This window comes from Neodiprion lecontei, chromosome 3, assembly GCF_021901455.1.
Source record: "Neodiprion lecontei isolate iyNeoLeco1 chromosome 3, iyNeoLeco1.1, whole genome shotgun sequence".
Taxonomy (NCBI): Eukaryota; Metazoa; Arthropoda; class Insecta; order Hymenoptera; family Diprionidae; genus Neodiprion; species Neodiprion lecontei.
In genome coordinates this window covers 36,422,627-36,445,586 of record NC_060262.1, presented here as the reverse complement: position 1 = coordinate 36,445,586, position 22,960 = coordinate 36,422,627, and the positions used below count along the sequence as shown (strand labels likewise).

General features: G+C 43.5%; 1 protein-coding gene across 6 annotated transcripts in view; it reads left to right on the top strand.

The window, feature by feature from the left end:
- LOC107223529 (nesprin-1) overlaps positions 1–22,960 on the top strand; it is a 137,726-nt gene that overhangs the window by 36,466 nt on the left and 78,300 nt on the right. For 2 of the 6 annotated variants that reach the window (XM_046735953.1, XM_046735954.1), the window contains 14 exons: positions 9,074–9,135; positions 10,634–10,729; positions 11,071–11,154; positions 11,292–11,384; positions 11,776–11,799; positions 11,979–12,157; positions 12,241–12,643; positions 12,802–12,948; positions 13,063–13,603; positions 14,161–15,844; positions 15,968–16,076; positions 16,161–16,175; positions 16,296–17,337; positions 17,414–22,951. In XM_046735953.1, the coding sequence (XP_046591909.1) occupies positions 9,074–9,135; positions 10,634–10,729; positions 11,071–11,154; positions 11,292–11,384; positions 11,776–11,799; positions 11,979–12,157; positions 12,241–12,643; positions 12,802–12,948; positions 13,063–13,603; positions 14,161–15,844; positions 15,968–16,076; positions 16,161–16,175; positions 16,296–17,337; positions 17,414–22,951 (10,017 nt within the window). The remainder of the gene's footprint in view (positions 1–9,073; positions 9,136–10,633; positions 10,730–11,070; positions 11,155–11,291; positions 11,385–11,775; positions 11,800–11,978; positions 12,158–12,240; positions 12,644–12,801; positions 12,949–13,062; positions 13,604–14,160; positions 15,845–15,967; positions 16,077–16,160; positions 16,176–16,295; positions 17,338–17,413; positions 22,952–22,960) is intronic. The other 4 variants (XM_046735956.1, XM_046735952.1, XM_046735955.1 and 1 more) reach the window with 2 other exon arrangements.

Sequence of the window (22,960 nt, the reverse complement as noted above, 5' to 3'; positions counted from 1 at the left end):
GTATTGCGGCCTTTCAGCTTTCTGGCCATTCTGCATTTTCTTCTCCTGAACTGAAAAATTCATTTCATTCATTGCTTTGATTGTCGACAGCTAATTTCATCGATTTTGTGGCTGTTCGAAGCATTAGCCACTCGCAATTTTTAATTTCGGAACTCTCATTTTTCTGTACCTCCACATTCTGTGCTTTGGTCATTCGGAATGCCGACTGTTCTGAAAATACTTTTTCTAATAAGAGAGTGTTCGGTTAAACGAACTTTCGGAAAAACAGTTGCTCTACTGGGTGATTTTTCAAAAATCCCAGCTTCGGTACGCTGGTCATTTTTTGTTTTAAAATTCGTCGGTAGAAAATTTCGGGTTTTCAACCAGTTGACTTATTGGTCTTTTGGGATTTCATCCCCCTCTCGTTGGTCCGTTCCACGCGATTCCAACCTTCGCATTCCTTTCCTCATTCTTTTACTCTTCTCCCTTGTTTTTTCTTCTTCCTCGCCGAATTATTCTTTCCCTTCATTGTCTAACGGCACGATATCGTCACGCGAACTCTTACAAGTCTACATATTAGAGAGAAATCCTTTATATAGATCATTGACAAAGTATCTTTCGAGTTGGAAAAATTTCACCTCGATCAAACAAGACCGAGGCCAATTCTGGCACGTGTGTCGAAGCTGTAGCGGTCGGTCCGATTCACATTCGGTTTCCAATAATGAGATGAAAATTTATGAACTTCCGATTTTATTCCCTATCGACGTTTCGGCGGCCTCGAAATTTTCTAGTTAAATTGTATTCAACCAGTTTTACATTCGCAAGTATCATACACATTTCGAGGCCAATTTTCCGTATCTTGGCTGAGATGTAAGCCGGAAGTGTCGAGTTTGTGTCTGGTCGACTCTAAGAGACGTGTTCTTGGCCAGCGATGAAGATTCGAAAAAATTTTGATCAAACGCGGTGCCAGTCTTCCACCGTTAGATCTTCACCTTCAGCAGAAAAGCAAATAGGTTTCGAGATTCTTGAGCTTTTCAAGCTTGTCTTACACTCGACATATTCGGTCCAGGAACGCGATGTAAAGCGATCCGGAAATAGACACCGCGTTTCGCAGGGCAGAGATTATTTGTCTCTGACATGATCTGACTGAAACAAAGGCCGAGCATGACGGACCTTTTAATCAGTTTTAGCGATTTTAGGAAAAAAAAAAAAAAACAAGGAAGAAAATGATAAACATACAGACAGCGAACACGCTATGTAGCGATTACAAGCAAACTGGTGATGATCGGTTTTTCCGGTAGTGAATAGTGATTGGATGAGCCGTTGGTATTGATTCCATCGATTCGACATCGGGCTTGGCTCTAGCTCCATTTTATCTATTCATACCGGCATGCACTTTGTTTTTTATTTACCATCCGTCGTCCGCGATGTCAGCCGAGACTGTATCCAAGGGTAGGAAATCGATCCCGCCCTGGATTAATTCAACATTAGATTACCGTAACGCGAGATACTTCGTACATAATATGAAGGAGGAGAATAACGTGGCGACATCCGATACGCTCTGAATTGAAACGTCGATACGTCAAACTTACTTTGAGGGTTAAAATTATCCAAAGAAACTGATTATGCTCATCGCTGATCAGCCCTCTGAACGATCAGTTTTTGGAGCAATCGGCTTCGCGCGAAAACTTCTACACGACATTGTGGTTCGTAATTTTTTGGAGAAGCTTTCAGAGATGCGTACACTTCCTTGAATCGAATTTTCAAGATGCTGTAAGGGGAGTGTAAGGCACGTGTTCTCATATCTCAGGTGCTCTTCTTTTGTGCGAGGTATAGAAATGCAGGCGTAGTGTCGGAGAAAAGAAAAAAATAGTGAGTGTCTTACTCAAGTGCCGTTGCAGCAAGCTCGCAAGCTTGCAAGAGATATGCGAAAGCACCCGGCTCTGCTTCGTTGCTACGTGAGTAATTTCTTTCTCCTGTACACGTCTGTAACATCCGGAATTTTTATTATTTCCACGTCTACGTGACGCACGTCACGATTTATCAGATAAGAATAAAATTCACGACGCATTGTTCCACGTGAGAAGAAAACGGCCACGCATTCTGTGTCTCTGATAAAACTGTATACATTTTAATACAGAGGACGAAACGTGCAGGTACATCAAGTCAAAGTTGGGCAAATTTTTGGGAAATTTTTGAATTTATAATTTCAGTAACTGTGGTTTGTGAAGGGTCTGTTCGTACTGGAATCAAATTTTCGGAAGACACGGCAAAGGCAGGAAATCTATTCGAACGTTTCTCTGCTGCCAAGAGTTTAAAAATCTGTGTTTTACGTAGCCACGATCTCAGAAAAGCGTTAAAAAAAGTGTAAAGTAAAAAAAAAAAAAAATAATTTCACTGCTTGTGCAGTATTAAAGACGTCTGACAAGCGGAAAGAACCGGAAACCACGAGCTTTAAATTCCCCCGGAAAGTGACTCGGAGCTTTTGGCTCGGCGTTTAACAAGTTGTGGTACCTGAGACCGGTAGAGGTATGAGTTTTTTTTTTCGTTTCCTTTTCTTGTCGGAGATAGTCGGTGGCTCTCGAGCCACTCGCGCGATGGGTTCTTTCTATTTAAAGTTTTTAATGTCACGAACTTAACCAGAAGTATAATATTATTATTATTTACGATGACAGCCGGAATTGCCTTGCGTAATATCGTGCCTCTTTCTGGCAGGCAAGTAAGTTTCATTCCTCCTCGGAAACATTCCCTGTGCAATAGGGACTGGCATCTCAGTTCCCTCGTGCCAGCCTCGGCTTGGGGATTCTCGGGTGCTTTCGAGATGTTTCAAAACTCGCCCCTGTACGCAAAACATCATGCGATCCCGAACTCGGCTGGGCATAACTCCATATTACTCACGAATATTGTCGATAGATCGTCACGACCACAGGTTGAATTTCAAAGTTGACATTTTTTCCACAACCTCTTCAATATCACTGAATATCAATTGCGTTGAAATTGCCAAAAATTCGGACTTCCGGAACGATCATCGAGTAATAATAAAACAATATTATTGCATGCACGCGTAGCGGAAAATTGGAAGTTGTAGCAGTCTGATTTTTTTTTTACTGTAACCTTGTCCAAATTCTTGGCTGAAAGACATCTGTTCTTCTGTAGGAGACTGACCCAATTTTTTGCGTAAAACGTGCGTGGTGCAGGTAGTAAAAATTGGAGTTCTAAAATTTTGGTTCTTTCTCAACCGTTCTGATATACCTTCCTTTGGTAATTAATTGTGGCAAGGTAGTCAATTCGAGAGTGACTATATCAAGAACCATTCGAGCACGTCTGCATTGTGCAAGGTTCGGGTATTTTAGTGGAAAAAATTGATGAAAAAATATCGTTTTACACCAAGATCCGATCGATTTGTAATATGGATCAACTGGCAGAAGGTGTTTGTACCTAATTGACGAACGTCTTTGCGGTTCTGTTCATATTGCGAGTCCTGCGGTACACGGTAAACCGCAAAATTGTAAGACTTCGCGTCGCAAGCTGTGTTACACGGATACATTAAATGCGTACGAGGCTAGATGCTGCCTTTTTATTAGCTTACACCTATAAGCCTGACAACCAGTAGGTACCAGGCTCTGCAGCTAGAAACGCAATGTACATTTTACCTTCACATATCGCGAATGGATTTTATGTCGACAGCGCTTCGAGTGCACTCCAGAGAGCGTGCAAAGAAGTTCTCCCGATAATTCGCTCCAAGTTTCTGATTTATTTCGACATAAATTTTCCCCTCCGTCAGACGGAAAGGAATGGTCTTTTTCTTACGCCGAGAATCGCGATACTTTAGCATCTGTCCAGAGGAGAGCCTTTGGCGATTATTTCTCGCGCATGGAGAATATAAGAAGAGTTTAAATTTGCAAAAGAGAAATAAAAAGGGCACAGTACGAACTTGTATCGTCGTTGACGAGTCCGCAGTGGGATGTAAGAGGTCGTCATGGAATTACGCGACGACTCTGCCGTTTCGGAGAATAATATCGTGTGTGCTTTTACTACCATCGTTCCGAGTCTTTAAATAAAATAATACCTTTGGTACCAGCTGCCGTGCGTCTTCTGATCACGGTTCCCGGGTCTTGTGCACATGTGTTGCACCTTGTGCACTTCGGGGTGATTTGCAACGGTACTTGATCGAGCTGCAGCTGGCGAGCGCTGGAGGAACTTACTTACAGCGAACAAATCGTCGTGGTTAGAATCGGTGGATTAACGAGTCGAGGACGCAATATCCTCCTCGAAACTGCGTGTAACGTTGAAAATTTCACCGTGGATGATTGTAGCGTAAGTGTTGAAGCGACGGAGCTTCGATTCGGTAAGATTATGCGAAGCTGCGGTGCGTGATCGAGCGGATGAGTGAAAAACGGTGGTCCGGGTGTGAAATCGGAGATCTGCACACTGCGGAGGGAACGAAAATAATTACGACATGTGTGTCCTACTTCGGGCTTAATCCTCCGCATGTGTGACCCACACGTTACTCATATACATCCATACACTGTAGGTACTGCTATGTGTATACCGATGCTGACGGTGATGCTGATGCTGATGCACTGGATTATTTTCGTCGTCGCGTTGCTCGAATATATATGCGTTCGTTTCTGTCCCGAGAAGCTCGACTGTTTTCCATACCTCGATACGAGTTTCGCAGACGCACACGTACAATGACAAAGCTGAAACTGCGCAACCGGGAATTAGCGATCTACCAAAGAGATGCGATGCTGTTCGGACAATCCGCTTGTTCACACTTGCGCAGCGAAATTACCGCGCAAAAGTATATCGCGAGGATTTTCGCCATTTTCGAATAGGCATCGTCAAGGTCACTCAAGGGCAAGGCGTTCGATTCGCAAACAGCACGCGTCTTTTTACACCTGCACGGATAGTCTCGGCAACTTTTCGTCCAAATTGGACGAATTATGCGTGACTGGCATGTATCAACGACGATTTGACGTGCTGCGGTCTGCCCAGGGTTGAATAGCCGTGGATTAACGTTTTGTAAGGGTGAAAAATAGACGGGGGAAATTTGTGTACGTGATTCGACATTTTTCAACGCGTTCGGTGACCGACTGATTGGAGGTATTGATCCATGGTTCTTAAAGCTAATACTCTCGACGAAAAAGGACCGTTGGACGTGCCTCGCTGGCTTTAACAAAACCCGCAGCCATTTCCTCCACGGATGTATCAGAATAAAGAATTTTTACGATTCCGTTTCCATCGCGAAGAATTGCAGCAGATTTCGCGCGTAATTCGTCCGCTTCTGAAAAGTACGGTTGTCTTACAGGTACATTTAAAAACCTTGAGTTAGGTGTGCAAAACGTGTATTTGTTCTTTTTACGCTATATTATATAAGGTTTCTTGTTCCACCTTGTTTGTTGTGCAGCCTTGTTTATTCCGTACATCTAGATTTTCGATTTATGTGAAACCATGAAAGAGTCTGACAGTCTCAGCGCGATATTACGCGCCTTACCGATCTTGAGAAATTCGTTCTGTACGTAAAAGTTCTGCGTGGTCGTCAGTCTCTCCTTCAGAAATGGAGCTTCGCAAGCTGAACTCGACCCGCAGTCGAGATCCTTGCTAAAGTGACCTTAGAGTATAACAAAATGAGGTTTTTAGTCGCGTGCAGACTTTGTATATCCAGCAGTGATTAATTGGCTCATGATATACAGTCAGTTACACAAGAACGTACGGGCTATAACTTCAAAATTAGGGCTGGGGGGTAGCGGGGGGTGGTATTTTTGAAATCAGGAGACACAACTCTATCATGCATCGATGTTAACTCCTGAGCCGTTACGCTCGACCTATCAGAGCGCAGTAGCTGCTGCACAAGTTGCAGCGTAACGCCTACATCTGCACGTCGGTCCGATGCACATTCAATGCACATGCAGCCTGCTAGCGGACCGATCGAGACCTAAGCTCATCCAAGTATATTCGTGAGTTGGGATACGTACTAGACGCGGTCCGGCGTCAGCTTATACTGTGTCAGTGATATCAAGAAGACTTGCATAAAATAATTTTTAAACTTCGTACAAGCAGATTAACTTGCACGCCGTATCAGCTGCTTCGTACTTGCTTGGCCACACCATCGAGCTACCGATAAGACCGTACCGCACGTGACTATCCAACGCCGCATGGAGCTCCTGGTCACACAATAGATTGAGATGCAGCGACTGTGCTATCTTTGAAGAAAAAACCATGTATTTCTACTCAGGCGTATCAACAGTGGCTTCAGCCTGTTACAGAGCACGTCGCAACATACAAAAAGTTGAGCTCGCAACGGATTTCTCAACTTTGTATAATGCAAGCCTGAAAGCTCGTTGCACATATCAACGCGCGTATAGACATTATTTTTAATTAATTAATCACACATGTCGCAGACGCCTTGAAATTCCGTGAAGTTCTCAATAATATTATTATGAACAACCACTAACATTAATACCGAGCGATACGGTTATCGTTATTCTCATTTTGCAACGGAACTATATTTTTACATTTACCTTATCGTCCGGCTAGAAGGTTAATTCCACCGGGATTTACAAAATCACATAGCAACTACCCCGTGTAGTTATTGTAATATCCCGAGATAAGGTATTTGGAATAGTTTGGTTGCTATGGTCACAGAATAAGAAAACGTGTTATGATTTCAGTAAATGTCAGGAACGTTTTAACATAAAGTAATGTGTGTAACAGAGGTCTGAGAGCAGGTGAGCCTGGCTCAGGTATGGTAGATTGTTGACGTTGACACTAGCCTTAGGATCGACGTTACGTTACTAGAAGTCAAAGTTTTGCGCCAAGGTGTTCGTTAGCTCTGCAGCGTTCATCTTCTTATCTTTCTGCAACACCTGAGAGTCTTATTTTGCAAAGATTCATGCATAGACCTTATCCAGAAGCGTCCCAGGAGGCTGGCGACCATCGTTTGTGGTAAAAAAATTCAACTGAATTCTGAGCCAAATGCATCTCAATGCACCAAGTTGACATTGCAATGTCGATATTCCTATTCTCACCTGATGCTGCATCTAGGAATTATGCACCGTACGATATTGTGTTCCAGACTGTAATTAAAGATCCCAGTCCATTTAACAGGCCCGCGACTACCTCCTCAAACTGGCAATGATATTGCGATCAACAGAAACGGTGGGATCGCGATCTCGTCTGCATGGCTTACAGGTATATTCTAAGACGAAAATTACCGGTCTATATTTACCTTGTAAAGACCTGCCGCCGGTGCAGCAATAGTAATTATTCCGCAGGTGCGGTACGGCGATTGAAATTCTAAGCTTACGCAATCGGATCGGAGTTTGGTCTCGGGATATTGTACAAAAGCGTTGCTGAACCCGAATCGCCGAGACCGCGACGAATATCGCAACGAAGTATTTGTGCAATTTGCTATTGAACCGAGGTGATAATTTAGGCGGTAATACAACGTACAAGTTGTCGCTTTGAAATCAAGTTCGAGATATAACCCATATCCATATAATATACATCGTGTAATATAATTATTTCTTTTATTTTCTCATTTTGTTGCTCTCTCTCTCTCTCTCTCTCTCTCTCTCTCTCTCTCTCTCTCTCTCTCTCTCTCTCTCTCTCTCTCTCTCTCTCTCTCTCTCTCTCTCTCTCTCTTTTTCTCCATCTCTCCCCCTCAACGAAACTGTGTCTGTAAACAGGATGACATAATCGCTCGCGAGGTCGCCTCGTCCTGAATATAATTCTGGGGAATCGCTCAAGGCGTTTCATTTTGCCGTCGCAAAACGGGTTGCACAAAACGACCGTTACAGAAGTAAATCTTATTACAAATGCAAAGGCGGACAAGCTGTTGCAGACCTGCATTGTACCGTGCAGAATTGCGGTGTAAGTCTGTCTGGAAATTTTTACAACTGTCTTACGCATCACGTAGGTATACCTGCACACTGTGTCGATTTGACAGGGAATTTAATAACCACAGTTATAATCACTGGGCGGAACGATGAATGAATTCAACGTTAACTCGGCGTTCTTTAATTACAAGATTAATCGGGAACTACTCATACATTTGCCTTCGCGCAATATTCGGCGAGTCGCTCTTCGTGATTTTGGAGAAATAACGAGAGGAGCGTAAATCCTATAGAACTCGATAAGACGTGTCTGATTACTTACTGCAGGTGCACGAAGGATCAAGCCGATTTCCATCTTACGACCGGAGATTGCAGTCGATCCATAAATTGCGTGCACCTAAATTACGTCACTCACCGCCTTATAGACGTATCAAGGCTTCGGGTTGAGGCTGAGGTAACGTCGCATTTTTAGCCTTATTTCAACGGCACTGCAGATCCAGTTGACGAGCTTTTAGTTTCCAGCTAGATTGACGGGCTTATGCGATGAATAATATATCGTCAAAGCCGTACCAGCTAACAGTCTTCAACGGCGCACGTGATGCAGAGTATAATAATTTAGGCTTGTGATCTTTTCTTCTCTTTGAAAACAATAAAGCAATATTATTACAGGGAAAAGATTTCTTTTTTTTTAAAGCGTAAATCTGCTATCCGCTGTCCATCACGTATTGCGACACTTCATTTAGGACGGGTTTTTATTTTTGGCTCAACTGATTATGTTCTCGTAACATCTCTCATCGCCGGCGAAACGTTTCGTCGTTTCTTATAGGTCAAGTTTAACTAAAGATACGAACAAACCCGTCTCGCGTCATTTTATCGACAGATAACTTCGTATCATCTTACAATTTACAATTATTCACGCATACTACTGAAATCAAGAAACATCGAACGCCGTCGATTTTCATCGCAGATGAATTTTTATTATACGGCACGGGACAGAAAAATAAATAGAAAGAAAATTAATGATCAAAATGCATTTTACCAATGCATTAACAGAATATGATTTACTCGTGTAAATAACACAGCTGCAACCGAATGTTGATGTAATGCTTTATTTTTTCAGCTTTGAATCCAAATTTTACTAGCACTAAAAATATATTAAGTGTTACAAAGTTTGAGTAGTTGCGAAATTTCTGGCAACCAGAGAGTGGATGGAAAACCAACGACTCTAATGAAGATAATTTAATTTTTTGTTTCAGATGAACAGGAGCGCGTGCAAAAGAAGACTTTTGTAAATTGGATTAATTCCTACCTCTCGAAGGTAAGCGGCTTTCCTTCTATTACCGTCCTTGAATTACGAGGGCTGATCGATCGGTGATAGATTGGAAGAATACTATAGATTTCGTTACTCGTGTCCTGGTGTTAGGGTAAAATAAACGTCAAACAAGAGAATGTGGATTTTTTTAAATACTTCATAAGCGAGGAGAATTTTATAAAAGGCCAAAGTGAAATCGACGATTCGTTTAGGACTCGGAAATGACGAACGATCTACAGAATAAAAGCTGCGCGATGTAAGCTCACCTCCGATTTTCTGTAGGTACAACGGTTGATTGAAGTAAGGATAAAAAAAAAAATTCGCCAACCGAGAATAAATCTTGATTGCTTTTCCCATGAGAGAGCCGTACAACGTCATTCGGTAGACGATAACAACAACTTGTTATGACAATTTCTTCGGCGAGTTGACGTCGACGGATAAGAGTGAAATTCGCACACTCCGTTAAGACGCTGCCCATCAACGGAGGACAGCTTGACAGCTGCAACATAACGCAGTTATATTGAAAGATAATTATAACTTACTCACAACTTTCTCAGTACTCGGTGCATTTCAACCTGCAGCTCCTCTCTCGCGAGCTTTGAGCACCATGCTTGCAAGCTGCAACCTCCGGCACGATTCCTCTAGTTCAAAACTTGAAAATTAACGGTGTAGGCCGTACCTGGCTCGTATTTCACCCCGCAAACTACTCGACGTATCCGCTCGTCTACCGCGATACGACTTCTCAGGTCGGTAAACGAGCTTTTTGGGCTTTCCGTGAACTGGCTGATTTAATTTCGAGATTTTTGGACAGCAAATTTCTATCGGTTTTACAATCGTTTGGAACCATTTGCTGACTCGTATTTCGGACCCGTCGAAGATGGAATTAATCATCTGGGAAAAATGCTTTCTCGGTATGCAGCCGGCAAAATAGTGGCGCCTAGCTGATACAGCCAGTCAACGACTCGGTCTAAAATGCGAGACGCATTGGCCTGCGGCCAGACTGAAAAGCTTGGCCTACAGAATTGCCGGGGAGGTGTTGCAGGCCGGAAAAAATTTTGCCAATTTTTCTTATGCATTAACAATCATGTTTTTGCACGACATCAAAGCACCAGTTGAAAGTGATGTACATAGCCTCTGCGAAATTGCTCTACGGCATGAAAGAGTTCCGTCGTTTTTTTTTTCTCTCCTCTTTTTTTTTTGGGCTTACCTGTGGCTCTAAAAGGCAGTAGAGTATATCGTAGAATTGGCCCGCGGCTCACGAGAGGATTGCGTGGATATTTTGTCACTTATTTGTTTATCATTATTCACAACCACTTGCCAGGTATCTTGTCTGATTGATTATATTAGGTGTGATTTGAGGCAGTTTTTGCCCGAAGGATCAATCGCGGCATCATTATTCTCTGTTGAAAGTCATGTAGACACTTTAGTTACACGATCGGATATGCTGATTTTCAGGTTAATTTGAATTTTTTAATACATGTGTATACATATTCATTGATTACAGCGAGTTCCACCGCTTCGAGTAGAGGAACTGATCGAGGATTTGAAAGATGGAACGCGCCTTCTTGCCCTACTTGAAGTTTTGTCTGGGGAGAAACTGGTGAGAATTAATCCTGATGTAAATAGAAACGGCATTACCGTATTTAGTCGCGGGTAATCAATCTGGGGCGACTGGTTCTTGCTAATCGTTAATCCCGTATCGATGCTGTACTTAGTTAGTTTTTTTTTTTTTTTACGTGAAGAATTCCGGAGTAAATGGATTGTCGCGTGATGTCATTCGGACTTCATACTGACTATATGAGACTACAAAATATCGTTTGACAATAATTAAGACGTATTCTGTCAACGGTTTTTCGTATATTCCTTCTTCTTTTTGTTTAATTAGCATAGCATGAAAAATTCTGATTGTTTGTGAATTTGAATGTTGAAATGCAATTTCAGCCGGTTGAAAGAGGACGTAACTTAAAGAGACCTCATTTCCTCAGCAATGCAAATACGGCACTTCAATTTTTACAGAGCAAAAAAGTGAGTATAGATTGCTTAGCGTACATAATAATAATAAATCCGAATAATTGGATTAATTTGTGAATATGCACAACAGATCTTACCCTAGCAATTTACAACACACTGGCTATACCGTGGACGTCGTATTTTCTTTTCAGATCAAATTAGTGAACATTAATTCATCCGATCTAGTGGATGGACGACCTCCGGTAGTATTGGGACTTATTTGGACCATCATCCTGTATTTCCAGGTATTTTAGATCAACCAGCTATTTTCGTTACAGTATACACGTCATTAGTATGCGATAGCTGCTTCTAAATAGCGCATAACACATCCTGAGTATGTTGAGCACAGTATTATGATCGGGTTGATTTGGAGTTGTCCGGTGAAGACGTATGAAACCGAAAGTTAGGATCAAGTCAGGTAACGGTACCTAATTGATTCAAAATTCTGACTGTACTTGAAGAGATTCACGCATTTTCCTCACCTTTTTCGATTTCTCGTAAAGTCACTTTCGTTTCACGAAGAAAAAGATATTGACCGGGCGAATCGTGAATTTATTCAATTTTTATCCGAGTTAGCCCGATCGAGCTAGGTCGAAAAATGCAACGTTGCTAACTTTATCTATTCTAACTAACAAGCTACGATCAAAGGATCGAAGGCGGGTGAGTAGCCAACAAAGCGTAACAAACAGAGTAAAGAGATATATTAAAAATGGGCTTGCGAGCGCCCGTGCACACTGCATCATTCTTGCATGCCTTGCGCGACACATTTTAGAACGCACGCTAGATGTCGAAAATGCAGTAAGACCCGCGCAATCACAAGACCTCTCCTTCTTCTCTAGATCGAAGAGAACACCAGAGCCCTCGAGTACTTGGGCCAGACGTGGGGTAGCCAGAGCAGCCTTGACAGCCTTGGCACCCAGGGTTCGGCGGCAAACGAACGCCGCCGACAGAGCAGCGAGAAGTGGAAGCAGGGCGCCAGGAAGACGTTGTTGCAGTGGGTGACCAACGCCTTGCCGAAGTAAGGATTGGACCTCCATGACAGCCCGCATCGCGAAGGAAAGGCGCGTTTAAGGCGACTCAACGCACGTTTTCTGTTCACAGGGACGCCGGAATCCAGGTACGAGACTTCGGGGAGAGTTGGAGGGATGGAAACGCGTTCTTGGCCATAATCGACGCCATCAGAGCCAACCTGGTCAACATCGCCGCCATGCGAGAGGCCTCCAACAAGTCTCGTCTTGAGACGGCATTCCAGGTCGCTGAAACAGAGCTGGGAATCGCCCGACTTCTCGACCCCGAGGACGTTGACGTGCCGCGTCCCGACGAGAAATCCATCATGACTTACGTCGCTCAGTTTCTGCACAAGTACCCCGAGCCCAGAAGCACGGGGCCTGACTCGTTTGCCGCTGTGCAACAGGAGTACGACTCACTTTTGGCCTGGCTCAACGACAGGACTAGACAACTTGAACAGCTCGATAGAACCAACGCTTTCCCGATGAGCTATCCGGTGAGATGAAACATCTAGTGTTCGCGAAGCGTTCTACTCCATTCGTTTGTTACAGGCTAATTTCATTCATTTTCGTTTTCCAATCAAGTTTTCCATTCGTTTAAATATTGAAGATACTTCGATTACTTAGCGTTTATTTTGAGAAATTTTGCATTCAGGAATACATGCTGTTCAGAAGTGAAACTGACGACAAATCAGTCAGTTACCGGAAACTTCAGAATCTTGTCGATACTCCGAGCATGATCAGCATAACTCGAGACTCTTGGAGACAGATTGAAACCTTATGGAATAAAATGGAAATCCTGGTAAGTCACGCAAGCATGCAATTGTCACTTATGGTCTTTAGTTTTTTTTATTTTCATGACGCTGATGATCGAAACAATGATTTTATAATCTACGTATACAATTTCTTACGACAGATGCTACGCTGGCTTTGGCTTCTCGATTCATCGCTCCCCGGTGAATTTGGAGAAGTGGGAAGATGGCTGGCTGGAGCCGAGCAAATCCTCAAATCGGACGGTGACATCCCGGATGAAATGACGGAGGAGACCGCAAGTATAATTTCAAACAAGCTCGAAGAGCACAAGAAATACTTTTTGGACTTGCCGGAGGTTACGGAGAAATTCCAAGGCATTAGAGGATCTCCTGTCGCTCAGCAAATCTCTCTGGAACAACTGGAAAGCATAGCTTCAAGACTGGCGACTTTACCGACTCGCGCTGCTAAGCGCAGAATCCGTCTTAAGTTCCTAGAACACAAATGTTGTCTGATCGCGTTCCTATTCTTAGTCGAGACGAAATTGAAGGGCTGGAGTGTGAAGTACGGAACAGAGGATAAAGTTCATCAGATGCTCGAACAGTACAGGAACTTTGTCTCGAGAAACAGAATATTCCAGGAATTTCAGAAGGCGTATTTGGACATGCAACAAGTCGTTGAGGAGTACAAGAGGGAGGGAGACGTTGGTGAGTTGACGAGATAACTCTACGTATTAACGTTAGAATCACATAATTATCGTCACAGATATGCGGTAATTACGTGATCTATGACTTTTTTCTGGTGAAGAAAAAAAAACAACAAGTAAAATTCTCATACATACATCTTTAGTCGAGAGGTCACGCGGCACGTTTATAGTTATCTAAGCAAGTGTGATAATGGCTTGGCGTTCATCGGTATTTTTATTCCACTGACGCGTTGGACATCAATTCTTGAGTTACGACGTATCGAGTGTTAGATCGGTAACACTGCTTTTTAATAGATAGGAGATAGATTACAACTACTTAGAAAGTTTATTACTCTTGTGTTCAGCTTCTTTCGATTTAGCGCCGATAAGGCCGTTATGGTATAAGAATTATTCGCAAGTGTGTTGGAGGCACTCCTTACAGTATAAAGCATTATAAGCTATAAGTCCATTTCAGAATACTGCCTCACCTTCATACATACACAAAATTGAGTAACGTTTAAGCTTTGTCACGGATTTATTTATACCCAATGAACTTATGAATTGGCATTTTTTTTACAGACCGGCAGGAATCCATCAGTGCCGATCGATTTATGCGAGAGACCGGTGAAAAGTGGAAAAACGTATCAATGGATTTGCGCTGTGTGCAAAGTATGCTTGAAGAAGTTGTTGCATATTGGCGTCGCTGGGCCACCGTGGCGGACGATTTTGAATCTTGGCTATCCAAGGCTGAACCGGCACTAGAATTACCGGATGAGGAACGAATGGAGTTCTTCCAGGACATCAGCGTGCGAAAAGATAAATACCAGCAGCTATCAGACACCGTTAGCTTCCTCATAGCAACCTCCGACGAACAGGTTGCTCTTCAATTGAAGGACCGGTACACCCGAATGACATCGAGATGGGAGCACCTCTTCTCCGAAGCGAAGCAATACATGCACGCCGGAGATTTACTTAGAAATAGAAAGGACTACAGAGCGGGAGTTGAGACCTTGCAGAAATGGTTGAGAAACGCAGAATCAGTACTATCCACGACGCAGCTAACTTCGACCGAAAGAATCAAGGCCTACGGACAACAGCTTCAACTTTTGCACAACGAAGTCGAAGGAATAGAGGAGCTGTTTAGGAACATTAGTAAAAAGTTCCAATGTCTTATTCAAGACATGTCACGGGAGGAAGTCGATAAGATGATGAACACGTTGAAGAAAGAGAAAGAGGCTCTCGTCAAGGTCCGCGCTTTGATACCGATGCAGCTGCACTTGTATCACCAGCTTCTCGTTCAGCAAGAATCCTTGGAAGCTGGGCAGAAGGAAATCTCCAACTGGTTAGACGAGGCGGAACGTTTGTTAACCTCAATTAATCTTGCGGGAGGCAGAGACGCGGCCTTAGCTCACCTCGACCGTCACAAAGCATTTTTCTCACGGACATTGTACTACAAGTCCATGTTGGAATCTAAGAACAAAGTTTTCTCCAGTATGGTGAAATCAGTGGACTGTCAGGCGAGTACAGAGGTTGCCGAAGGAGGAGCTGCTCTTCGTGATTTGAACGACCGATTTGCTCACGTTTCGCAATCAGCACAGATATGGGAGCAGCGACTTCAAGAAGCCGTGCGCTGTTGGACGAAATTCCGTGAGTGTGAAAGACAGATTTCGGAATGGCTTTCTGCTGCGGAAACCATGATAAACGACAAACACATCGACAGTCGTCAATCCGTGGAATACCACAAGAACTTCTTTGGGAAGGTTAACGAAAAATGGATCCAGGACTTGGTCAACGCGGGTCAAGATCTCAGGAACGCTCTACCGGCAGAACAACAGGCTCCGATCGTCGAGGCTTTAAACAATCTGCAAAAACGTTGGAAGGAAGTCTTGACATTTGCACCGCTTCATCTGATGCGACTTGAGTTCCGCCTTGACGAGGCTGCCTTTTTACAGTACTTGAAAGAAATTGAGATGGAGATTAACTCGGAACAACAGGCACTTATTAAAAACGACGATGTTGGAGGGATCGTCCAACGAAATACGGAGTTCTTCGTGAGTCGCGGTGTCGTTTTAGAAGTAGAACGCTGCCTGCAAACCTTGAAAAAGATCAGCACGGCTTATCATCTCCTTAAGCCAGACGACTCAAGTCTTAATGAAGCAGCTCAGAGAGCAGAGAATCAATGGGAAGACACGGCACAACGCGTTGAAACCCTGAGGGAACAACTGCGCAAAGTGCCTGAACAATGGGCTGCTTACAGACAAAAGTGAGATTCTGTTCATCATTTCTAGTCATAATATATTTCGGGATAATGTTTCATAATATGAACCGCGATATTAAAAACGCCTTTGTTAAATTTCATTAAATTTTGCTCTTCCTTTGATCACAGGTTTAACGAGATGGTGCACTGGATGGACCACGTTGACAGCACTCTGAGAACTATTTTACAGGAAGTGAGCTCCTTGGAGGAATTCGAAAAAGAGAAGACGGTATTCCAAGTAAGTGAAGTTATCGCTGATTTATTTATGTTTCGTCGACGATTTACTGAGTAGATTGTATTTCTGTCCTGCTAACCCGGATAGCTTCACACGGTGACGGTAAATATGGAGATTAGATGAGTTTACGATTAGTTACTAATTACATCTACTTTTTTTCGCGATAATGCCGGTTATTCACATTACACATTTTTGACGTCCAATTTGTTTGTTTTCCAACAGCAAATATGCCGCGAGGCTGACAGCAAACGAGAGGAGATGAAGTGGTTGGTACAGACTTTGGATAGCCTCGCCTCGAATCGTTCGGATCACGAAGCAATATCTGAGCAAAATCAACTGGAACAACTTATCACGCGTTACAAGAACTTGATACCAACAATTGAGATCACGATGACAAAGACGGACATCTACTCGAAGAGTTATACCTACCGGAAAGAGGTCCGTGAGGTTTGTACTTTACTCGAAAAGGTCCGCGAGCAATCTACTGTTCCTGTTAAACCCGAAAGTATCGAGATCTTGCGCAAAGCACTTTCGCACCAAGAGACGCGCCTCACTCAGCTGGAACAACAGAGAGCCAATATTGTCAGTATGCTGCAACGTGGAAAAGACATACTGAAAGATCAGCACGCACCGACCTTCGTGTCCTCAGAAGTCCAGCAACTGGAATCAAGCTGGAATAACACCTATGGGCAGAGTATCGAGGCTTTGAAGACCTTAAAGAGCACTCAGAAACTCTGGAGCAATTATCAGCAACAAAAGGAGGAGGTCTTGAATTTGATAGAGCAGGCAGAAGGCGAACTCAGGGGCGTCGAGACGGGCTGTCATGATTCTAACCAAATGTCTGCCGACCTTCAGAGTAAACACGAGCTGAGTATCACGTTGCGCAAGGCTGCCGAAGAGATGTTGAAAAAGCTGAGAGATGTTTACAGCAACCTTTCAGAGGTTACCGCACCCGAGAAGAGACCTGTTTTGGAAAAAGAAATCACTGATGTAGAAAAAAGGCTTCACGTCACCCTTGAGACTGTTCAGGAGCGGGTCGTTTTTCTACAACAATTTAATGCGAAGTGGACCAAGTTCCAGGCCAGACTCGGTGAATTACAGTCTTGGACACAACAGAGTGCACCGCAACTTCTCGCTCAGATACAAGAAATATCAACATCTCCGGAGGAACGTGTACGCAAAACCGAGAGCCTGCAAAAACAGATATACGAAAAAATAACCGTGTTGAAGGTTCTCGACGAAGAGTCTTTGCAATTGGTAAAGGGTAAGTGATTCTCTAGTGTAGCAATTGTTATGAAACAAGTATATACACGGTAACTCATTCTCTTTTACATTTACAGATGACAAGGACAATCTTGAGGCGAAGAAATTACGTGCGGAAATTATAGAACTTCAAGAAGCTGCGAATTCTTTGAACAAAAGTATCGTGTACCAAAAGGAAATGGCTGGTCGCAATTTGGCTACATGGAAAGAATATGAAGTTGGTATTCAGCAGCTCAAGCCTTGGGTCGAACAGGCCGAGATCAAAGCAGCTACGATCGGCTCGAAACCGTCCACGCTTGCACAGGCAACCGAAATGCTGTCAACGGCAAAGGCCTTCGAAAAACAATGCGAGGAGCAGCTTCCACAGGTCCAAGAACTGTGGGTACTTAGCCAACAGATCGCGGGTAGAACAGTCGCACCTGACGAGGTAGATGCTGTTCATACTCGGTGGAACTCCGTCCACGATGTAGCCATCCAAACAGCAACTAAACTGGACAAACTAGTATCGTCCTGGAACACGTTTGAATCAGAGGCAAAGGAATTTGACTCTTGGCTGCAGGTTAGCGAGAAGGGATCTTTGGAGGAGCCGAACGTGAAGACGCCGGAGACGGTGAAATTAGAACGAGAACTTGCTCGTTTGAAGGAATTCAACAAGGACATATCCGACAGGCAAGCCCAATTGATATCTCTGACGCAGGTCTCAGATCACATCAGTCATGGCCTGGCGTTGGAAGGTGCAACTAATTTGAAGGGACGGGTGGTCGAGATGAAGGCTCGCGTGAATAAGCTAGCTGACATTGTCAGAGGCCAGATAAACCAAGTATCAGACGCTTTACTTGCCCGACAAGAGTTCCAGATTAAACTGACAGACTTTGACAACTGGATGTCAAGACTGAGAGCAAACATAGCTGAGATCAGCGATGTGAACGCTGATAATGTCGACACGAATCTGCAAGCGGTACACGCGTATTTGCAGGAACATTCTGACAAGCAGCCAAGCTTTGCTGGCATTTACGAAGAGGTAAAGCATCTTTCGGAACAAAGCTCACCGGAAGAAGTGGCAGCGCTGAATGAACTTTATTCCTCTCTAGCTACGAAGTACCAGGCTCTTGAGGACGATCTGAATCAGAAAAAGAAAGGACTCGAAAAATGGGCGGAACTTTTGAGCTGGCACGCAGACACGAGTGCCCAGTTGAGTCACAGTAAGTATCAAGTTGATGCCCATAAACCAACTGTATCTGACTTGGAAAGGTTGACATCAGAATTGCAGACGATGTCGACTAAGATTAACACTTGGAAGGTACAAGTACCCCAGGTGGACACTTCGATGGGTGTGCAAGTGCGCGATAAATTGGAGAAACCGCTGACAGCTTCCGCTTTGGTGCATGAACTTGAAGCCAAGGCTGTCACTCTGCAGACTGAACTCGCTACGAAGCGTGACAAACTGGAAAATTTGAGTGCCCGTTGGGATAACTTCAGAAAAACGCAGCAAATTTTAACAGAGGAAATTACCAGAACACAAACCACACTCCAGGATATCACCATGAAGGTTGATACCTGCGAAAAGTTGGCTCCAGCGGTTGAGCAGATTGAGCAACTAATCGCTGATCATCAGCAACGTGAACCGGACAAGGAAACTCTGCATCGTGAAGGAAATACCCTGATGAAAGAGGATCAGAGAGCTGTGACTAATATCCAGGTTGTCTTATCTTCGACAGATGCCAACTGGGAGAAAGTTAATGAGCTATTGAGAGAGCAGAAGAATAAATATGCCGATATGGATGGTGGTTGGAAGCAATTTTTAGAAGCTAAAAAGAAGCTATCCAGCCATCTTAAACAATCAAAAACATTGTGCCAATCTATACAGGAAGTGCCAAATGATATAACGCAAGCAAGCGCTGCTCTTGACAAGCATAAGAAAGCCGCTGATATGCTGAAGAAGGGAAAGCAATCCTTGGAGAAAATGGACAACAAAGCGCAGCAGTTAATCAAGGAAGCGTCACTAATGCCAAACTTTAAGTCTGAGCTTATAGAAAAAGACCTCGCAAAAATGCGCAAGCAGTATCAGGACGCGTATACAAACGTCGTGGAGAAGACTCAGATTTACGAAACTCAGGTGATCATATGGAAGCAAATTGATGAAGCAAAGTACGAATTATCGAGGTGGTTGAGTGACACAAATGAAGCATTGATGAGTGCCTGCAAAAATTTATCTGATGCTGAAAATGGGCAACTCAAGCTTGCCAGGTATCGCGACGAATTACCGGCTCACCAATTACTCCGACAAGGCATTGCAGCGAAGACTGCCCAATTATCGAAAATGAATAACAATGCAAGTATACCCACACTGAAGTCCCTCAGTGATTTGTTGGACGATCAATTCAGGGTCGTCAAGGAGTCAGCAGATAAACTGGAGTCCGTGACTTCGTCATTCCATGAAAAAGAGAAGAATATTCGAGAAGAACTAAAGCGATCTGGAGAGGCGATTTCGAAAATTCGTGAAGACATTATTAAGTGCGATGATCTAACGGGTGAAAACACGAAGATTCTTGCAAGGATCAACAAATGCCAAGCGCTAAAAGGCGAATTGGAACAAGCCAACAATGCTCTTTCTGCCGTAGAGAAAAAGGTAACAGACATGTCCTCGGAATATCCAGCTATTTCCAAGTCTACGTTACCTAAGGAACTTCAAGCACTACAGCAACGTCATGACGGTGTGGCCAGTCATGCTGATAAGGTAAGCGCCACTCTGGTAGCCTTCTTGACAAAGTTGTATCACGAGAAATTTGGAGCCCTGCAACGCATGGTGGCCACACATAAAGAAAAGGTAGCTTGGTGTGAACCGGAGCAAAGTAGTGATCGGTATAATCTTGAGGTAAAGATGGCTTCGCTCATTGATGTAGAGACGGGAATATCTGATTGCGAATCCCGTAAAGCTGACGTGGATAATTCATTAAAGTTGTTGGAGTCAGTGGAGAGTAAGGAAACAATGGTCGGATTAAAGGCAGAACGCGACAAGGTTGCTGCGGATTTGAAATCGCTGAAGAAAAGTTATTCGAAGATAAAACAAGTCTTAGATCGCAATATTGCTCTGTGGCAACGATACGAGCTGATGTCGGAAAATGTTTCGAGTTGGTTGAAGGAAACTGAGAATAAAATTAGAATAGAAAGTAGTGTTCAGGTAACTCTCACTGATGTTGAAAATAAAATCAAGGAAATAGTTGAGTTCCAGACAATTGTCTCGAAGTATGAAGCGGAAATTAAAGAATTGAGTAGCTTGGGCGAAGACATTCTTAAAGTGAGCCCAGAGTCCCGTGTTGGCCAGTACGTAGGTCACTTGAACACTCGCTATCAAGCTATTGTGAAATTTTTATCATCGCATTTGGAGCGTCTTGAAGAAGTTGCAAGAGGTCGCGACCAATACCATGTTAATGTTAAGGAACTCGAAGCTTGGATTAAAGCTGCTGAACAGAAATTGAACAAGTTTGGTGAGATCTCTGGACCAAAGGCTATAACCTTCTATCAATCGCGATTGAAAGAACTGAAAGGATTCGCTGAAGAACGTGAGAAAGGTCAAGTAATTTTGAATCGTACTGCAGAAGCTGGTGAAGCTCTGTATTCCAGAATCACGCCAGAGAATCGAGAAACCATTAGAACGGAGTTACGTAATCTCAGAAATCAAGTGGAGTCATTGACGGACCGAGCTAACGTTATTTACAAGCGAATTGAAAGCGATATGATGCACAGGTCATCTTTCGAGGACAAATACTCTCAAGTCAAGCAATGGGTATTTGATGCTCAGACCAAACTCGCAGAAAAGTGCCACCTCTTGCCTAACCTTCAAGAAAAGAAATTGGAACTCCACTTTTTCCGAACAATCGCTCAGGATGTGAACGTGCATAGAAATATCTTGCAACAACTTCAGGACAGACTTCCGACCATGTCAGATGACGACGCAGCTGAGATGTTGAAAAACGTGATCGACGCATACGATCAGCTTTCGGAGAATGTTGAAAACAAGATTAGTACGTCAGAAAAGTATGTGGCCAACCATGAATCTTACTTGCAATCGATTGAAAAGATGCGAGACTGGATCAATACTCTGGTAAATGAGGCATCGCCTGTCACAGATGATTTAACTATCGACAGAGACACTGCAAAGGCAAAAATAGCCCTCATAGAAAATATACTTCAACAAAAGCCTGAAGGAGATCGAATTATGAAAGAGGTTACCGACCAGTTGAACGTCGTACTGGAACAAACTTCGTTGCAAGGACAGCAGCCTCTTCTGAAGCTACACAGCGAATTGAAGTGGGACGAGTTTATCCAGAAATGTCTCGAATCTCGGGACAAGTTGAATCAACTTTTCGACAAGTGGGCAGAGTTTGAAAAGGTCGTCGAATCGCTAGAAACGTGGATAAAGCAGATGGAACCACAAGTTAAAGATCAGAGTTTGAAGAGTACGGAAGACACTAAGCGAATTCACCTGCAGAAATTGAAAGGACTGGAGGAAGATATAAATGCGAAAAGTGGAGATTTTAACGCCGCTGTTGAAAAAAGCCAGGCAATCGAAGGTGAGTCAGAATTGGCCACGAAAATATCACGACAAGCAACGAGATATCAAGCTATCAAAAATCAAGCAAAGGAAGCAGTCGCGCGATACGAACAATTCGTCAAGGAGCACAAAATCTTCAATGAGAAGTACAACCAATTCTTAGAATGGGTTCGTGACGTTGATAGGGAATTGAAAAAACACAGTCAAATCGTCGGTGACTTATCGGTGTTGCAAACCAGGCAGAAGAACATACGTGACTTGGCCGACACTCGAACCAAAGAAAATGCTAAATTTGAATCGGTCATAGACCTTGGAGAAAAATTGTACGCTCATACATCACCGGATGGTAGAGAAATTGTTCGTCAGCAGTTGCGTAACTTGAGAACCGTGTGGGACGGTTTCTCAGAGGACTTGCAATCCGCGATGCAAAAGTTAGATCAATGCCTGATGCAATTTGCTGAATTTTCACTTTCTCAAGAGCAACTTACCACGTGGCTCCGTGATGTGGAACGTGCCATGCACCAACATACAGAGTTAAAGTCATCTTTACAGGAAAAACGAGCTCAGCTGCAAAACCACAAGATAATGCATCAAGAAATAATGTCTCATCAGGCCTTGGTGGAATCTGTTTGTGACAAAGCTCAGCAACTCGTTGATCAAACGAAAGATTCGTCGCTCAATGTCTACCTGCAATCCATCAAGCAACTGTTCCAGAATATTGTGGGTAAGTCACAGGATCTGTTGGAGAATCTGGAAGACTGTGTCGACAAGCACAATCAGTTTAATGCACAGTGTAAGAGTTTCACTGATTGGTTGAGCGGTGAACACGAAAAACTGCTGGAGTGCAATGATGTCACGGGAGAAAAGGGTGATATCACTCGCCGACTTGCGACTCTTGCTGTTCTGAAGGACGGACAAACTCAGGGAGCTAATCGTCTTGCTAGTCTGAAGGAGCTAGGCGCAACTGTTTCGAAGAGTACCGCACCAAAAGGACAAGAAGTCATCAATAAAGAAATTGCAAGTCTGGAAGCCGATTTGCACCAACATCTGAGTGAAATCGGTAAGTTTG